This window comes from Ictalurus punctatus, chromosome 9, assembly GCF_001660625.3.
Source record: "Ictalurus punctatus breed USDA103 chromosome 9, Coco_2.0, whole genome shotgun sequence".
Taxonomy (NCBI): domain Eukaryota; kingdom Metazoa; phylum Chordata; class Actinopteri; order Siluriformes; family Ictaluridae; genus Ictalurus; species Ictalurus punctatus.
The window spans coordinates 13,897,573-13,917,500 of NC_030424.2; the positions used below are offsets into that span (position 1 = coordinate 13,897,573).

The following is a 19,928-nucleotide window of genomic DNA, read 5'->3' on the forward strand; positions in this document are numbered from 1 at the left end:
GCAGAAACCGCTTGCACACACTCTTGACACATGGCTTTTGGGGCCCAGTGTCTCCTTTCTCTTGGCAAGCATGCTTGGTCATGCCTGTAGCTGTTGTTCTGAACTTCTCTGTAGCCTGCACATATAGCAATCATGTGTTAGAAATCCGTGATCAAAGCCTCTTGGTTGTTGTTTTCAGTTTAAATCAGAGGATTTTTTTTTTATATACAACATGGTAAATACATTTTGTACCTGTCAGGCTAGTGTTTTATTCATGCTTGGTTTTCAATAGAAGGTTGTGGTTGAATGTATATATAAACTCGTATACAGGCTCAGGTACTGAAATATGTCTTTGGTATAGAGTAATGTAGTATTTGTAAGAATCTGAGCAGTTATTATTTATTTATTTATTTATTTATTTTACAATTTGGCTGAAAAGATATGCCACTATACAAAAGGTAATGGGGGGGTCTTGCACCAAATGGTGTAAAAAAATAAAAATAAAGTTTTGCAGCCATTTGGTGTAAGAATACATTCCACAGACCATACAGGTTTATTGTATGGACATAACCCAACTATTCAGTTAGGCATGTGAGAAGTTTTATTCCTGAATCTTCAACCGAGAGAATACAAACCAGGTCACACAGTTAAAATATTATAAACTTTTTCTATCATATTAACATTACGGTTTCTAGTTTGATTAAATTTGCATTATTTAGAGCATATATATATATATATATATATATATATATATATATATATATATATATATATATATATATATATATATATATATATATATATATACACACACACACCCTACTCTGCTCTGTAGATTGGGAGATTAGGGAATGAATCAAACTCAGTGTCAGGGGCAGACTTGGCTCTAAGCAAATGTAGGCAAACACCTTTGTCCCCAGAAGCCAAAATGCTAATTGTAGCTATAAAATTTTAATGAGTAATGCTATATAATATATGCTGAAAATGTAAATATTGATATTAAAACACTGAATAGTGTGAACACTATTCCTATATTTTGGCCCCAAATCGCTAAACCTGTCCCTGTGTTACTGGTATAATTTTATACCCTTTCAGTTGAAGTGTTTAAATAAATAGGTTTAGAGCATTATTTCTGAGAAACACTGGTTTTACAGGATTTATTAAAGTTCTGGCTGTACAAACAGTGGGCTTTCATTTGATTTGCACGAACATCTGTGCATTCTGGCCTACTGCTTTCACTCGTTCTTGTTTTGTTTCATTCTTCCCAAAAGTCTGGAGTGGTCATATACTGTAATGGATTTATAACTGGAGAGTTATTTGGACTTGGAGAGTTATTTGGTTCCCCACTCACGCAGGAACACCGCAATTTTCCTCTGACGGAATTTCCCGCACGAGCCCGGTGCGTTTGCTGTACAGTACTCTCTCTCCGCGCCCCACATGGAAGTCACGGCCTAATATGGTAGCGGAAGTAGGCGAGGCCAACCGGACTGGAGGATCACAAGACTGGAGCTGAAACAAGAAATGTGTTGTTCGATAGTGCTTATGGACTGCGCCTTAAAAAAAGAGAGAGAGACCGAGAGAGCTTGAAGACGTTCATGCAGATAAAAGCAAACGGCGTGCACTTTTCTAATCCCTGCTAGCTCTTTCTGTTGCAGAGAAGCTATTCGGTTTCTAACTGGATCCTCGTTATTTTTGTGAAAGTCTACCTCTTGAGTAATACTGGAGTGAGGTCAGCATAGCATGACTCAACCTTGGATGTGCATGCAGTCATTTCTGGGCTATTGCTTTTCCAGCTTGGCGCATGGACATACAGGAGTTTCTCTCTCTCTGAGATCCCTGAAGAAAGCGGTAAGGTTTATTATTATTATTTTATATATATATTTTTATTTTCAGTGGCTGCAAACTAGATAGGTGGTAGTGTTTACCAAAATGGTGGACACTTTAAACAGTCCATTGCGCGCCGAGTAGATTTGTAAACAACTTGGGCTGCTTGTGCTGGAGTTCTGTCGGGGCTAACTTGCTAAATTGTAACGTTAACCATTTCGATGTGTCTGTGCAAAAAAAAAAAAAAAAACGAAAAAGGAAACCGACTCGTTTTGACATTGCGTAATGGTAGGTAACTGTAGAGCTTTGTCATTTCGAAAGCTACAACTGTGCTTCAGTTTAGTTGCGATTACAGACTTGACAACTCTGAAGCTGGAGGCATGGCTGCAGGCTGCCACCGCTCTGCTTTCCTCCAGTTCGGCCACTGTTATCATGCTGTCCTGGCCATTTACACGGCGTTATTGTTGTCGTACTTTGTTGCAGTGTGCCACGGAATTAGTGAGTGTATAATCCCGTTTCTGCAACAAAAGACTGCTCGTAAATCGCGCTGAGCTGGCTGGACTCAGGGGAGGGGGCTCCAGCATGGGCATAGTAGTGCTGAGCGCCTCATCAATACACTACAGTAGTGCAAAAACAAACAAACGATACTCCTTGTCAAGCATGGCGCTTTGACTGATTTTAAAATCACAATTAAAAAGCATTAGGTGCTGGTACTTGACCTTACAAGCCTATTTCTCGCCTGGTGTGAAGTTCTACCTTATATTATACACTTATATTATATATTGTGACGTTGCATTGCCCCCTGTGCTCTCAGGAAAAACAACACAGTATTAAACTGTACCTTTCCATGTCGTCGGGGCTAGTACTCTTATCTTTTGTACCTTTTTAATATGTATTTTCACCCAAAAGTGAGGATATTCTGTACTTTTAAAATAAAATAAAGTTTTAAGCTACACAACTGGACTGCAATTACCTTGTAAACTAGGGGAAAGAAAGTACTAAACAACCCTAGGCCTACCTTTCCTTGTTGCTGGCGTGGCTAGCTTCAAATGTACACCTTTTTAATATCTTTTGTTTGTAAATAAATGTGGATATAATGATATATTTAAGTGAATTAAGGCGCATGAATTGATCATAATTACATTTTCGAGTAAAGCTTTAGAGGTACAAAGGTACATCTAGGTAAAATAGGCTATACATACCAAAGGTACAACTAGATTGGTTTGGACATAGTACTTGCTTTGATTGGAATGTAATGCCCATTAAAATAAACCTGTCTTAACACTGTTTACATACACCGTCTATAAACCAAGTAGCCCACTACTGTACTAAGAAATATCTTGTCAGAATAGTAGTTTTCTCTAAAACCATGTTGTTTACTGTATATTTGGTATGATAGTATGCTGAAGTATGTGGCTCCGACCTCTAGCCTAGGTGCTGTTCACATTCACATGTGTAGTGAAATTATACTGAACACTTTCAGCTGCCTTGTAGAAACCAGAGCTTGTAATGCTTTCATAATATGGTGGAAGACCATAAATGTCAAGACCACTTTCCTTAAAATAATTTACACAGGACTGTGCACGCCTTGCTCAGTGTCTTGCATGAACTTGCTATAGATCCTTAATTACGAAGGTCTGCATGATTACTGTCGCTTTCCTTTAGTACATACACGATGGTCGTTTTTAAGGTTGCACTTGCATAAAGAAACGCGTTAACAGTTCAATCTTTTGGCAACGTTGTATCGGTATATTTTTGCATTGTGGCAGGATCAGAGTGCAAATGCAAATCGTCATGTGTGATCTAAGAGCATGCTGGGTTTTCCCCCTCGTACCTTCTCTGCTCACTTGTTCTAAACAAAGGCAATCCAGGGCGGTGTTGTATTATTAGTTTATAAATGAATAACCTGGTGAATCTTGCAGGAGCTCATTCCTATGTTAATGTATTACATTCATATATTAAAGGTTGGTGCTGAGAATGAGGAACTGCTGGCTGTAGTCGATGTTACTTTAAGTCATCAGATTTTCAAGACCTTACAAACCTGACTGTAAATAACTGAAATAAGACGTGGTGTAATGAGGTCTTAAATGCAGCACCTGCATGATTTTTAGATCTCAGGCCATGTTTCATTATAAATCAGCTCCTCCTAATATATGTGCACAAAGCTTTTTTGGAAGTGTTTAGTAGAGAGGGAAATTCAGAGCTGATAAAACCACAGAATAGTTTCCATGGAGAAGTGTTTTTTTTTTTTTTTTGGTTTTTTTCTTTTTTTTTTTTTTTTTTTTACTGCTGACAAATGTTAAGCTAGCAAAGTGTCAATTAAATTTGGTGCTTTTGAAGGTTCTCATATGGTAACATTTTTTAAATAAAGGCTTTAGGTGCTATGGGTTTGCAGAAAAGACTGAGCAAATGAAAAGACAACATATCATTTAATGCATGTTAATACATTATATATGTTAAGGCGTGTGAATGTCTAATATAATGTTAATTAAATATATTATGGAACAGCATCATGATATACAGAACTGTAAGTTGGTTGAATTGCTTAATGTTAAGTGCCCAATATACAGTCTTGTTTTGATTGTATGTAGCTTTTTCCCTTTTTCATTTTTGTTCTCTCGCTCTCTGTCTGTCTGTCTGTCTGTCTCTCTCTCTCTGTGTGTGAAATCAGAGGATAAATAATAATTTGTAATTGCCAAGCATACAGTTAAATTTCCAAACGTACAGTTGATTGTGTTCTCACATTTTCTGCTGTGACTCACAATGTGGTATCATTGGTGGTTTGCTGAAATGAGTGTGATGCCTAAAAGTGTTACTTTATTTAATCTGAGTGAAAAAAAAAATGCACAATATAACTTGAATGCAGTCTGCGTTTGTCATACAGTGAAAAAACACAACTGGTAGACCACCTATTCAATGCACCTTTTCCACTTAAACCCTTCCACTGGGTCTGTACTCGTGAAAGAAACGGATTACCTTTCTAAGTGTGTACACTTGTGGCTGATGGTTTTGGTCCCTCTCTTTTCAGGTTGTCATCCATGAACACACAACAGAAATCAAGTTCCTGGAGTTTCAAATTGCCTTGATTCACTAGGAATAGAAGAAGACTTGGTACTAAGGAAAGCAATAGACATGTTTGAGGGTCTGTCAGTTGACACTGTGCTTTCTGCTAATGGGATGCTGCAGTTTTGCATTTTAAAGCTGACTTCCGTTCCAACTATGCTTAGCAGATTTGGATGACCACAGACTCTTCAAAGCCTCTAACTACATTTGTGAGCAAAGAGGGACATAGACAATTAATCACACTGGAGAGAGCTTGGTGTGGTTTGGAGGTTTGAACTCTTCTTTACCCCTCCACGAGCTCACTCCAGCCCTCTCTTACCACCAATATTCATGATAGTCATGAGTTTGCCAGCTCAACAGAAAGCCAACACAAAGAGGACAGGCAAACGCATCACTTTCTTTAACGACCAGGGCGTTGCAATGAAAGAAGCTTCTCAGCGCACAGAGGGCTCCTACTATGGCATGGGGGCCCCTCCCTCGGAGTCAGACCACAATGAATCTGCGAGTGTGGAAAGCTCCACTGCTGATGCACCACATATGTTTCTCAATTCTGTAATTTTCAGCCCAGAGAAGGGCAGCCAGAACCGGGGCCATTACCAACAGACTATGGCGATGAAGTGGCCACACCAGGAGCTATCCCAGCAACCTCAGCAGAGACCTGCAGCCTGGTCTCAGGGTGTCACAACAACCTGGGCTCAGAACTATGCTCCATACCTGGGAGCACAGACTGGATTTGTGAAGCAGGTACCTGACGGCATTGGAATACCACAGCAGCAGCCAGCTGCCATTAGGATGGCCGAAAAGCAACAACAGACACCTAACACAGGCAGTGAAGCCTTTAGGGATGCTTCTAAAGCCAGCAGTGGTCTGGACTGGGAGCAGCAGCAACAAGCCTATCAGCAGGGTCACAATCCTGCACTTTTCAATCCCCAGCAGAATGTGACATCCACCACTGGGAGCACATCAGTGCTTCAGCCCTTTCGGTTAGCTTTTGGGCAGCCCAGGCAAAACTTGGCAGCAGGCTATTATCAGGTATTCCATGGTAACAGAGCCTTGCAAAATGCGAATTTTGTAAACAGCACCCAAACAAATTCCCAGAATCGAATTCAGCAGCAACTCCAGCAGCAGCAGCAGCACCAACAACTGCAGCAGCAGCAGCAAATCCAGAGACTGATGCTTCATAAACAGCAAATTCAGCAGCAAACACAACAGCTAGTACATCACCAACAAATACTGCAACATCAACAACAGTCGCAACAATTGGCGCAATCGCAACAGACACAGCCACAACAAGAAGTACAGCATTTAAACCAGATCCAGCAGCAGTCGATACAAATGCCACAACATATACAAATGCAACAGCAAGCACAGCCACTACAACAGCAATTGCAAAAATCTCAGCAGCAGACAGCGCAACAGCCCCAATCATTAAACCAGCAAAATGTCGAACAGATACAAAAGCTGCAGCAGAATCAGCAAGTAGTGGAATATTCGTCCGCTGGAAAACAACCACAATCGCTTCCCCAACTCGAGCAATCAACAGGGCAATCCCAGGACACACCTGAATCAACACAGCCCCAGGAAAATGCTCCGCAGTGCCCTCCAGTCCTTCCTCAGGCATCCGCTGAGACACAGCAACCTGGACCGCGGAGGTCTCGACGCCTCTCCAAAGAGGGCGGAGGACAGGCAACAGAGAATCCTGTCCTTATGCCTGCTGAGCAACAGACTCAGGGCTCTCATAATGGAGCCACTGATGCAAGCGAAGCTGGAGCCAAGCAGGCCATCCGAGCTGCTCCTACAGGGGTCATCCAGAGCACGCGGCGAAAGAGGAGGGTGTCCCAAGAAGCCAACCTGGAGACGTTGGCTCAGAAGGCCTCCGAGATGGAGTCCTTACCTTCACACACAGTCAAGGTAAGATCAGCAAGACACTACAATGTACTGTGAAATAGAAGATGGATTATCGTGCCACATTGATGAAACAAGAATATTTACTGTGGTCACTCATGTGTGGAAGACATGCTTGATAGCTTGTGCATAGAAACTTTTTGAAATGCCTACTAGTTCTGCAGGTTTCACTACTGTACTGTAGCAGAATGCTTTTAGCAGAATGTGAATAGAACAGGTGCTGCTTTTCTAGCTCACATGTCGATTCAAACCACTGTCTCTGCTGATGCCTCATTTGCAAATACAAGTGATTGTTCTCTGCCATTAGGCCTATACTCTGCAATTCACTCTTGTATAATATATGTATATAAGCATATACACGCTGCATAATCTAAATTCATAGACTACAACCCTAATTCTGAAAAAGTTGGGACAGCATGGAAAATGTAAAAAAAGAAAAAAAAAACTCTTTGAAAATTCAGTTCATCCTGTACTATGTTGATAACATATATTATTAACACATTATTTGATGTTTCAGTTTGTGAATGTAATTTATTTTTTAAAATGTACATTCATTTCAAATCTGATGACTGCAACACAATCCAAAATAGTTGGGACAGTCGACTTTTTCCCCACTGTGTCACATCAGCTTCTCTTTTAATAACACTTATTAAGCGTTTGGGACTGAAGATGCCAGTTGGTTAAGTTTAACAAGTGGAATTTTCCCCATTCATCAATATGCATTTCTTCAGCTGCGCAACTATACGGGGCCTTCATTGAGTTATTTTGAACTTCATAATGTGCCACACGTTCTCAATCTGAGACAGGTCAGGACTGCAGGTGGTCATGCTAGCACCGCACACTCTGCTTAAGCAACCATGTGCTTGTAATCCAGGCAGAATGTGGTTTGGTGTTGTCCAGCTCTAGATGGCATCATATGTTGCTCCAAAATGTGTATATATCTTTCTGCATTAATGGTGCCCTCACTGATGTGCAAGTTACCCATGCCATGAGCACTGACACACCCCCATACCATGACAGACACTGGCTTTTGGACCTGACGCTGATAACAGCTCGGATGATCCTTTTCCTCTTTGGCCCGGAGAGCACGACGGCTGTTTTGTCCAAAAACTATTTGAAATGTTGACTCATCGGACCACAAAACACGATTCCACTGTGCTACTGTCCATCTCAGATGAGACAGAGCCCAGAGAAGTCATCGGTGGTTCTGTACAGTGTTGATGTATGGCTTCTGCTTGGCATATTAAAGCCTTAACTTGCGTCTGTGGATGCAGCAGCGAATGATGTTGACTGACAAAGGTTTACCAAAGTATTCCTGAGCCCCTCCATTACAGACTCATGACGGTTTTTAAGACAGTGATGTCTGTGGTATCTGAGATCACGTACATTCAGAAGTGGTTTTTGGCCTTGACCTTTACGCACCGAGATTTGACCGGATTTCTTGAATCTTTTAATTATATTGTCCACTGTAGAAGGTGAAATGCCCAAAATCCTACCGATTTGTCTTTGGGGAATGTTGTTCTCAAAGTGTTGGATTATTTGCTGACATCTCTGTTGGCAATTTGGCGAACCTCGACCCATCCTTGATCTTGAAGGACTAGGCCTTTTTGGTGGCTCTTTATATACTATGATTAGATGATTGCCTCACCTGTTTCACATCACTTGTCACATCGCTATTAGTCCTAACTTGCCCCTGTCCCAACTTTTTTGGATTGTGTTGCATGCATCAGTTTCAAAATAAATCTTTATCTTCAAAAAACTATGTAGTTAGTTAGGTAAAACATCAAATATCTTGTTTTTTTTACTTGTATTTAAGCAAAAAATGTATCAAGTACATTTACAAATCACTCCTTTGTTTTTATTAGTATTCTCCATACTGTCCCAACTATTTCAGAATTGGGGTTGTAATACAAGTTGAGTCATAATTCATTGTTTTGGCATTTGGTGCCCGTTGTTTGTTTGTTTGTTTGTTTATTATATACATGCAGTATGTGTGCGCTTGCTTGGTTCCCATGAAGGAGCAGCTAAAGGATGTATTAGGTCTTGTATTAGGTATAAGCGTGCACAGTGAGAAAGGCTGTGCTTATGTCGGGTTTAGAGTTCCTCACTTTAAGTTCAGGGTGTAGTTGGAAGTTGGCAGGAGCATTCTAACCTCCCTGGCTGAAATGGCTCAAATTGGCCCAAGTTTATGAATAAAATGTGTGGGTACAAAAGCAAAATTGTAATGTTGCTTATGACATAAAGTACAGAGTAGTTAAATTGGTAAAGTACATTTCATCCAGTTCTTGAGTGATTACAGAGTATTTTTCATGTCGCACATATATTACTCTATTAACTGTGCTTAGTATGCACGTATTAACAGAGGAGTATAAAAAAAGAATCAACAAGTAAGAAATTCAAATCTGTTGCACTTTTATCTCTATATACCAGCTGACTCATTATGGCTGTTAACATACTGATGGATTTCTTATAGAAGAGTGATTAAAATAAATAAATAAATGAATAGCCTGGCCTGCGATGGACTGGCACCCTGTCCAGGGTGTACCCCGCCTTGTGCCCGATGCTCCCTGGGATAGGCTCCAGGCTCCCCCGCCACCCTGAAAAGGAGTAAGCGGTTCGGTTAAAGATGGATGGATGGATGGATGGATGGATGGATGGATAAATAGCCGATTAGACTATGTATCTGTCTAGACGGGGTTTTTTTTTTGTTTTTTTTTTCTTTTTCTTTTTTTCCCCTTCCCCTCACAATATTTTTCTTTTATTCTCACTTTTTAACACTTTGAAATACAGCCTTTTACATATATACATATACATTCAAATTCCGTACAACCATTAGATTGCTGCATTTACTCTTAAAAATAAACAAATAAAACAAAATAAATCATTTTTAAAAACCCCACTCAGAACAAGAATGCTCGTCCTGTTTTAGCAAATGGTAATCTATTCTTAATTGACTATTATAATCATAATGAATGCAAAATGAAACAAATACATGTTGAGGAATATATCAATTCTACAAGGTCGGAAGCCGCATTGTCCACAAAGACTAGTCATCCATTTCATCTGTTAAATCCAAATCCTTAATATAATCAATGAAAGGGCTCCATATGTTTTCAAATACTTGCTGTTTATCCTTTAATATGCAAGTTATCCTTTCTAATGAAAGGTTTGACAACATGCGTCTTATCCATTGAGTAGTACTCGGTCTGTGAATCTTTGTCCACAACAGAGCGGCACGTTTTGTTTTTTTGGCATGAAACAAGCTGAGGTCTATAAACGCTCGCTTGTTTCTACTGTAATTATGTTTCTCCGAGTATAAGCCTGACAGAAAAAGCTTCGGGTCCTGTAAAATATTTGTTTTGAAATAATCTTCAGAACTATGACTCGTACTCCTTCCTTTGTCTAGACATGTTTTGTCTTTTTCGTTCGTATTGTTGCTACTGCTGAGAATCAGTTTACTTTGCTGGAGCATGTTAACTGTTAAGTTTGTGTTACATAATCCTGTTTTTAAGAAGGTCAGCAGCTTCAGTAACAATAAATTGGGGGTGCGGGTGCATGTGTTTCTGATCTCAGGCACTGCATAAGTAGCCATAAAGCTCACGTCAGTAAACTTATCCCCCCATGCTAACCAGTGCAACAGTGGAAAAAGAAAACTGTCCCTGCCCAAACTTGTCTAGTATGAGTAGGTCAAAATTTCTCAAGAATTTTTGGATTAGACTGTTGCTGTTGTGTATCTGAGTCAGGACGGGGCTCTAGCGCGAGGAAGGTTAAGTGCTGGAAATTCCTGCCGTTGCAAACTCAAGTGTCAGCTGTGGCGGAAAAGACATTTTATATCAATTATTCACATTTTTTTTGAGGGTTTGTGTGCATTTCAAATGAAGGCGCTTTAACCGAGTGCCGTGAAATGTTCTCGTGCTTGTTTTGGTCTGGTCACTCAGAGAAACAGGAAATGTTTCGAGAATACAGGAAACAAGGCCTTTGCAGGACTGTTTGTTCTGTTCCTCAGAATGGAGTTAAATTGTATTTAAAGAGGATTTGAAAATTGGTGGCAATTGAGAACTGCTTTTTGTTTCAATTATATGTACATGCAGTTCAATAAGAAGGAAGGAACTTTGGCTTTGTGGCCACCTACGCATGTAACCGCAATAAAGCTTCAATTTATTATCCTGGGATCTTGTAGGTACATGTAGGTAGCATATTTGTGCATGCATATTGCCTTAATCTGCGAAATGGTTCTAACCTGCAGAGTGAATTCAGAAGCTTTTTTTTTTTTCCTTTTCTGTTAAAATACAAACACTGGAATAGGATATCAAAATATCAGCCGATTATATGGTTAGAATGAGGTATCAGCTTTAACTTGTATGTACCAAAGACATAAAAATGGAAGCCTGTGTAATATCCTCTCTGAGAAACGAACGAGCGTGAAACACAACATAATGCCTGCGTGCTGTCTAGTCATTTCCTATACTCTCATTACACAGTATGCACGCGTGTCTTCATTAGCTGAGAATAACGTGCAACACCTCTGAAATGATTTCTTTATTTCTGTCAATGTTCCATCTTATAATCTTAAGAAGCTTTTTTTTTATTTATTTATTTTTTTATTTATTTAATTTTTTTTTAAATAAGTGTTATGTGGTCAAAGTGTAATCAGAATAAATTAGAACCAATTTGTAATTTGCTAGTCTGTGTTTATGTAAAGGTCCTCATTGATGCGTGTTACATATGTGTAGGAGTCTCACAGGTCCTGGAGCCCCCCGGCGTCAGGGCCCGGTCGAGGGGTTGGAGAGATGGAGGGTTTGAGTGCCAAACGTGTGAGAGATGAGGGCCTGGTGCCTCTGGTGATCCCAGTGTCGGTTCCTGTACGGCGCGCAGACCCCACTTCTTTGGACCCGGAGCAAACCTCTCTCTCAGCCAGCTGGCCCCTTCGGCTCAGTGACTTAAACCGGACTGACCACAAACCCTCCGTCATTGTCACGCGCCGTCGCTCGCTGCGCAACTCTGTGTCTGAGAGCTCGAGCCAGGTGAGTGCATCAGTGAGCTGTAGTAGTGATCCTCTGACCATGATCTCTTTTATTTATTTTTTTGGCTTTTTGATCCACCGTATCCCCCCATTACTTAAAACCTGGATTAAAGCTTCCAGCATAATCCCTAGTGTTTGTTTTTCATCCTTTGAAATCTAATCCAGACATGTTCTCCTTTTCTCCACTTTCTTTTCAACCATAAAGCGAGAATAAGCACGCAGTTCATTCAAACTAAAGCAAATGCTCCCTTTACATATTGTCTGCCTTTCCTTTTCATACTCCAGAACGGCGGGCCTGAGCTCGGTGGTGACGCAGATGGCAAATCGTCCAAGGCGAAACGGCGTCCTCGGCCGGAGCCACTCTTCATCCCTCCGCCCAAAGTGAGCACTTTGATCGCGCCACCCGTTTACTCTAGCATCACGCCCTACCAGAGCCACCTTCGCTCACCAGTAAGGCTGGTTGATAACCCGCTCACACTGCCTCCTTACACCCCTCCACCCATCCTCAGTCCTGTAAGAGAAGGCTCGGGCCTTTACTTCTCGACCATCCTCTCTGCTGCTGCGGCTGTCGCAGGAACACAAGGCCTACCGCCGCCCGCTACGCCCAAATCAGCCACCCGTAGCCTCCTCCGCTCTAGTGAGTGCCCCACACATGCACCTCCTATTGTACTGTTTCTTATTATTTGTAGGATTACTGTGAACAAACACTGGTGCATATCGGAAAGTGGTTTCAGCATACATTCAGGGAAAAAAATGGTTAGTGAATGCAGATGATTGTTGTAATTAACCCTGGCTGTAATTATATGTCGGTGATGGAGTCGTTTGTTTTTGTTGTTGTTGTTGTGTGTGTGTGTGTAGACAGCACTGAGATCACTCCTCCAGTGTTGTCTGCTATGAGCGAGGCTACTCCTGTCAGCGTTGAGCCGTAAGTACTGATGACGTCTCTCTCTCACACACTGTTAAGTCCTTTAGCTACTTCCACATCCAGATGGAAGTGCTGTAGGCACCATCATTTACAGTAAAAGCATTCTGTCTGTCACTTCCACCTCTCACCACATGTCAGTTTTGCAAAAGTGATCAGCCTTAACTGTACTGTGTGTTTTTATAACGGTTGGCAGTGAATCTGCTATTCTGACTCCCTTCAGCTCGATTGTAAACGCTGTCAGTTTTGGGTGACTGTTTCAGTGTCACTCGTCTTGGCTGTGGTAGTAGTGTTTCTCTACGTGTGTGTGTGTGTGTGTGTGTGTGTGTGTGTGTGTGTGTGTGTGTGTGTGTGTGTGTGTGTTCGTGTTCTGGGGTTTCAGCAGAGAAAGTAACGATGAGATATCATCTCAGACTGGTACCACCTGATTTGTTTGTGTTTTAATGTTTAGTCCTGAGTGAAACACACGCGTATAGACAAACAGATAATTCATAAGGGCTTTCCAGAATTGTGGTTAAAGCATATCCTGGAAAAAACATCTATCTGCAAACAGGAGCAGGTGTTGTGTAAAATGTTTACATAGCTGTCTTAAAGCATTCTTTGACATACACTGAACATATTATTTTAAATGGTTTAAAGTGACGTGTGTACAATAATGCATGGTTAATATTTTAAATCTTTTTAAAAAAAGAGAAAAAAACCCCCTACTAAAATAGCATAAACCTCTAGCTATATTTACATATACCAGAATCAATATAACTGAAAATCCAGTTCGGTCCAGTTCTATCTATTTATCACGGGTAGATTTACTCTCAGTTTACATAATCATAATCGTAGTGATTTGTGTTAGTGACTGTTTACATGCACATCAATATTTCCGATATTAATTTGGCAGTATTCGTTGTTTAAACGCTGCAATCCGATTGCATGATTCAGATTAAAGCACACCTATTATGATTTTGAAACGTGGCTACTTTTGTTTAAAAGATCTCGTACTATAGACTTTCATTACATTACATTACAGCTTATGGCAGACGCCCTTATCCAGAGCGACTTACAATTATCTCATTTATACACCTGAGCTGTTGAGTGTTAAGGGCCCAACAGTGGGAGCTTGGTGGTGCTGAGATTTGAACTGAAAACCTTCCGATCAGGAGTCCAACATCTGAGCTACCACTTCCAATGCATTTAAATGCATCCCAGGTCAAAAAACACTTTAATGTGCTCATAATTTAATGTGCTCAGCACCCCCCCCCCCCCCACCCCCCACCCTGTTTTAAAGGATTCATTCTAAACTCCTCCTTTCAGAGAGCATACTCTGCTCTGATTGGTCAAATGTCCCAGTCTGTTGTGATTGGTCTACCAGTGTCAGCGTGTTTCAAGAAGGAAACGCCCACTACCATAACGATGAAAGGTAATATTTGACAAACCATAATAGGTGCACTTGAAGACAATGTTCTGATTGCCCAAATTCCGATTCCCACCCCTGGAATATGCCTGTTTTTATTGGAAATTTGTTGAATGTGAACACCTTGTCCAGAAACTCTGAAAGGAAATCTATGCGCACCCTCAGCCCGCAAGGAATTGTGGGTGCTAACAGACACTTAGCTGTAGGCTAGGTATATATTTAGGAATGGCAACACAGGCATACTTACACCAACCACGTGTACAGGAATATTCCGACGCCTGTACGCATATAAACATCGTATTCAGAATACGGTTGCAACCGGACTATAGACTTTAAAACGGAATTTGATGTGCATGGAAACGTAGTCGCTATTGCCAAACTGCTTCATGATATTCTTAAACAAATTAAATTTAGTTCATGATTAACATTTCGATAAGTTGCCTTGCCAGGTACATGCTAAAAAAACTCGCATTTGCCAAAATTACATATGATTAAGAGTTCATTGATCTGATTTTGTCTTTTTCTTTTTTTTTTGTAGTTTATTTAACAGTGACCAAACCTGTCAAAATCTACCACAACTGTTTTGATTATAGCTGAGTTCTGTGAATAAAGGGTTCTGTAAATAAACGTGATCCTTTAATATGTAACGGGATTTGTCTAAACTGTGGAGAAACACAGATGAAAGTACTTAAACAGAGAAATGTAACTTTTTAGTATTATCAAATTTTACCCAAAAAACAATTTTATAGAATTTTTACACTTCTGAGTTTTGAGAGAATTTAATGTGTGCTTTCGAAGTCAACATCACAGATAGCAAACCACACACACATTTGTCTTGTGTTGCATTTTCTCATGCTCATTTATCTTCATCTGGGGTTTTCCTCATCTGTGTTCAGATAATGTTGTAACGGGGGGTCATCAAAAGACTACACTGATGCACTGCTTTGGCCTAAGTTGCCTTATGACAGTAAACTTGAATACAAACGGTACAGATGTGTAGCTGAGTGTAGTTTCAGAAGTGTGCACATCAGCCACCTGTAAGTCCCCCTATCTGCTGGATCTCTCCATCTAGACAGAAATATAAATCAGCCTTTAGTGACTTGGATCAGTTGACTATGAATAGTCTGGGGGTGCTAATGTTGTGTAAATAATCCAAGGCCAAAGTCTACTCACTCTTGGAGGCCTATAGTTCAGAAAGGCAGCTCTTCCAGGCTGATAATCTCCCAGCATTACCCAGCAGGGTGGTAAATCAGCCTGTGCTAAATTACCACCTACATGACTCACACCTCTGAGTATATCCTAAAAATAGCCACTTAAAAACTGATGTTGCATTTCTAGTGTGAAAGTAAAAATAATTCACGAGATATTTAAGCATCTTTTTCAATACGTTCATAAAATGAAATCAAAAGAATAAAGAGATTTTTTTTGTTCGAATGTTGACTCAATAAGCGATAACGGTGATATTAGGAGTTCCAGTTGCGAGTTAACTTATCTGCATAAATTCCTCATGATTTTCAGTTGTCAAATAAGTGCTCCATTTTGAACCTTGGATCATGATTGATTGGTAAAGCAGAAAGTCTTGGATGTAAACTGATTTGAACCTCAGAAAGAATACCGCTGCTTTATATTGCAAATATACTTCTTTGTTTAGGTTTCTAACAAAATGCTGACAGTCAGGCTGCATGCTTTGTAATAAATTTTCTTTGTTATTAACAAAACAGCTGTTATGCTGAAATGATTATCGTTAATTGATCAGGATTCCTTTCATGGCTGCACAGTAAAGCGCAATTTTCTATGTATAAATACGTGCTTAGACTTTCTCTGTTTTTCGTTTTTATTTACTTTTGTTTATTTCTCTCTCTCTGTCTCTCTCTCTCTCTCAGGCGGATAAACATTGGGCAGAGGTACCAGGCGGAGGTGCCGGAGCTGAAGGAGCGCTCAGCTGCGCAGCTCGACCCACACAAGGCTGAGATGGTGTGGGCGCCACTGCCTGAGCTGGAGTCCAAAGGCCAGCAGCAGGAGAGAGGTAACTTTATTCAAACACAACATAACTCTGCTTTTCGACTCGAGTGCATTTAGAGTGAAAGCTGTAGAGAAGCCTTTTCCTTGTTTTGCCGTTGTATAACTACCTCTCTGTAGTGTCAAAACTATTATGCAAGTATTGCACAGACAAATCAATCTGAATTGTGTGCCAAAACAGACAGCAGATGAAAGCACAACTTTGTGTGTGTGTATGTATATATGCAATCAAAATTATTCAACCCCTATTGCAAATCAGGTTTATTGTCAAAATTTGCAAACCTTTAGCTGTTTGTAATGAACAAATCAAACAAAAGCAATTGAACTAGTTCAGCACAATGAATGCTTCACATGGTTTCCCCAAATTCAACTGAAAATGCAACTTACAATGATTTCTCCAGTTTCAAAATTATTCAACCCCTTCATGGCAAGCATCTTTAGTAAATATTAGAGCACCCTTTTGTTATGACCTGCAGGTGTTTTGCAGGCACCTGAGGGTTTTTCATAAACTGCCTTCTCAGAAATCTGGTTGCAGCCGTTGATAGCTTCCTTTTTCTTCCCCGTCCAGATATTTCAAATATTTTATACCCCTAGCCAGTTCAGGTATTTCATGTGTTTCAGCTCAAGCACACCTGATGCAACTAATGAAGCCCTTAATTAGTTGCATCAGGTGTGCTTGAGACAACACCCGTTTTGCATATTTGTGCTGTTGTGAGGGATTCTATTCAGGGGGTTGAATAATTTTGAAACTGGAGAAATCATTATAAGTTGCACTTTCAGTTGAATTTGGCGAATCCATGTGAAGCATTCGTTGTGTTGAACTATTTCAGTTGCTTTTATTTGGTTTGTTCATTGCAAACAGCTGAAAGTTTGTAAATTTTGACAATAAACCTGATTTGCAATGGAGGTTGAATAATTTTGATTGCAACTGTATATGTAATAAATTAATGAAAGTATGCAAGCAATTTATTTAACAATAGCTAAGTCTTTAATTGTATTTAAGAATGGCAGCAATGTAGTTTACCAACATTAGTAACCACTAAACAAGCTTGCACTCGTCACAGGGAGTCACAAGGGCAGTTTCTGTATTTGAGTTTCAATTTGCATTTTAAAGCATGTACACATCTGGGTGACAGATTAAATGGAAAAAGTAGTAAGGTTGCTTACACAAGGTGTACAGCTAGAGTGTGCCTTGGCACAGGTTCTCAGAGAGCTCACTGTGAATGGGGACATTGTCATCATCAGGATAGAATTGTTTCATTATAGTATAAAGGTGAACGGTCGGAATAACTGTTGATTCTCAGTGAATAGTGGCTTAATGGTACATGTTTGCCTCACCTCTGGCATTGGTGGTTTGATTCCCGTCTCCACCCTGTATGCAGCATTTGCATGTTCTCCCCATGCTTTGGGGATTTACCATTTACCATTACTCCAGTCATGCCCCTATCCATACCCCCCCGCCACCCACTTGTCCAAAGAAATGCGTTGTAAGCTGTTTCTACTAGTGTGTGAACGGGTTGTGTATGCAGGGTTGGCACCCTGTTCAGGTCTTGTGTCTTGTGCCCCAAATCCCATGGATAGGCTCCAGGCTCTCAGCAACCCTGTGTAGGAGAAGCGGTGCAGAAAATGGATGGATAGATGTATGGATGATTCTCAGTGAAGCCAAACCATTACAGCAAAATTTCCCCCATAACACCGGGCTAATTTACTGTAGGGTTCAAGTGTCCGTCCTGTACTGTTCTCTTGGTGTACCCCACTCATGCTCTTGACCACTTGTTGAGAATATGCCACATCTCTGTAGATCATTGTTCATGGTTTTTGCACAACAGAACTCTCAATGTGCATTTGTCTTTGTTATGACCGGTTTACACACTGCAGTCCCACTACAGTATACCGCTCTATGTAGTGTGGACAGGCCAGACTAATCAAGTCCTGCGCTGACAATCTCAGCCACATGAAAATCAGTTGCTCTTCTGTCAGACGAGTGTGCTAGCATCATGTGCCCTTTCAACCACAATTTCTAACCCTATGTACAGATTTGTTTCCCATAGATCTAAATCTGTATGTCACCTTAGTCACTCTTCCTGTTGAGACGTGCAGTAGCTAGTTGTGCAGTCTTTGTAAGTGACGGGTTAGCCATCTGCCTGCAATAATTGAACCCTCTTTCACAGTTCAAAATTGATATTAAATAGGTCTGATTAGTATTTTTAATAAATGCCACAGAGCGTGGTAGGATGTTAATTGTTTAATTGTATCAGGCAGTATGTCCATCTGGGGTTCACATCTGTATGTAACTCCATTTGGGGATTGTTCCTTTTAATTCATCACCCCCGTGTGTGTGTATACACCCACACACACACTTATATATATATATATATATATATATATATATATATATATATATATATATATATACACTCACACACACACACACGTGTATACAGTGCATCTGCAAAGTATTCACAGCGCTTCACTTTTTCCACATTTTATGTTACAGTCTTATTCCAAAATGGATTAAATTCATTATTTTCCTCAAAATTCTACAAACAGTACCCCATAATGACAATGTGAAAGAAGTTTGTTTGAATCTTTGCAAATTTATTAAAAATAAAAAACAAAAAAAGCGCATATATATTAGTGTATCTCACAAAAGTGAGTACACCCCCTCATCATGGAGCTGGTGGATGTTAGAGATCTTGTGCTCCTCCACCTTCCGTTTGAGGATGCCCCACAGATGCTCAAAAGGCTTTAGGTCTGGAGACATGCTTGGCCAGTCCTTCAGCTTCTTTAGCAAGGCAGTGGTCATCTTGAATGTGTGTTTGGGGTTGTTATCATGCTGGAAAATGGGAGGGAATCATGCTCTGCTTCAGTATGTCATAGTACATGTTGGCATTCATGGTTCCCTCAATGACCTGTAGCTCCCCAGTGCCGGCAGCACTCATGCAGCCCCAGACCATGACACTCCCACCACCATGCTCGACTGTAGGCAAGACACACTTGTCTTTGTACTCCTCACCTGGTTGCTGCCACACACGCTTGACACCATCTGAACCAAATAAGTTTATCTTGGTCTCATCAGACCACAGGACATGGTTCCAGTAATCAATGCCCTTAGTCTGCTTGTCTTCAGCAAACTGTTTGCGGGCTTTCTTGTGCATCATCTTTAGATGAGGCTTCCTTCTGGGACGACAGCCATGCAGACCAATTTGAAGCAGTGTGCGGCATATGGTCTGAGCACTGACAGGCTGACCCCCCCACCCCTTCAACCTCTGCAGCAATGTTGGCAGCACTCATACGTATATTTCCCAAACACAGCCTCTGGATATGATGCTGAGCACGGGCACTCAACTTCTTTGGCCGACCATGGCGAGGCCTGTTCTGAGTGGAACCTGTAATGTTGAACCGCTGTATGGTCTTGGCCACCGTGCTGCAGCTCAGTGTTAGGGTCTTGGCAATCTTCTTATAGCCTAGGCCATCTTTATGTAGAGCAGCAATTCTTTTTTTTTTCTTTTCTTTTCTTTTTTTTTTCCCTTGCCATGAGCTGCCATGTTGAACTTCCAGTGACCAGTATGAGGGAGTGTGAGAGTGATGACACCAAATTTAACACACCTGCTCCCCATTCACACCTGAGACGTTGTAACACTAACAAGTCACATGACACCTGGAGGGAAAATGGCTAATTGGGCCCAATTTGGACATTTTCACTTAGGGGTGTGTGTTGGCTGTGTGTTGAGTTATTTTGAGGGGACAGCAAATTTACACTGTTACACAAGCTGTACACTCAC

The 19,928-nt window shown here is 40.7% G+C and overlaps 1 protein-coding gene across 2 annotated transcripts in view; it reads left to right on the forward strand.

Moving 5' to 3' along the window:
* Positions 1-19,928, forward strand: part of mideasb (mitotic deacetylase associated SANT domain protein b) — a 32,639-nt gene that overhangs the window by 827 nt on the left and 11,884 nt on the right. Inside the window, exons 1-6 of one of the 2 annotated variants that reach the window (XM_017475700.3) lie at positions 1,457-1,827; positions 4,832-6,777; positions 11,505-11,795; positions 12,080-12,431; positions 12,653-12,719; positions 16,008-16,150. In XM_017475700.3, the coding sequence (XP_017331189.2) occupies positions 5,197-6,777; positions 11,505-11,795; positions 12,080-12,431; positions 12,653-12,719; positions 16,008-16,150 (2,434 nt within the window). In that variant the 5' untranslated portion in view covers positions 1,457-1,827; positions 4,832-5,196. Of the gene's footprint in view, positions 1-1,456; positions 1,828-4,831; positions 6,778-11,504; positions 11,796-12,079; positions 12,432-12,652; positions 12,720-16,007; positions 16,151-19,928 lie in introns of those variants that run through there. The other variant, XM_017475701.3, reaches the window with a different exon arrangement.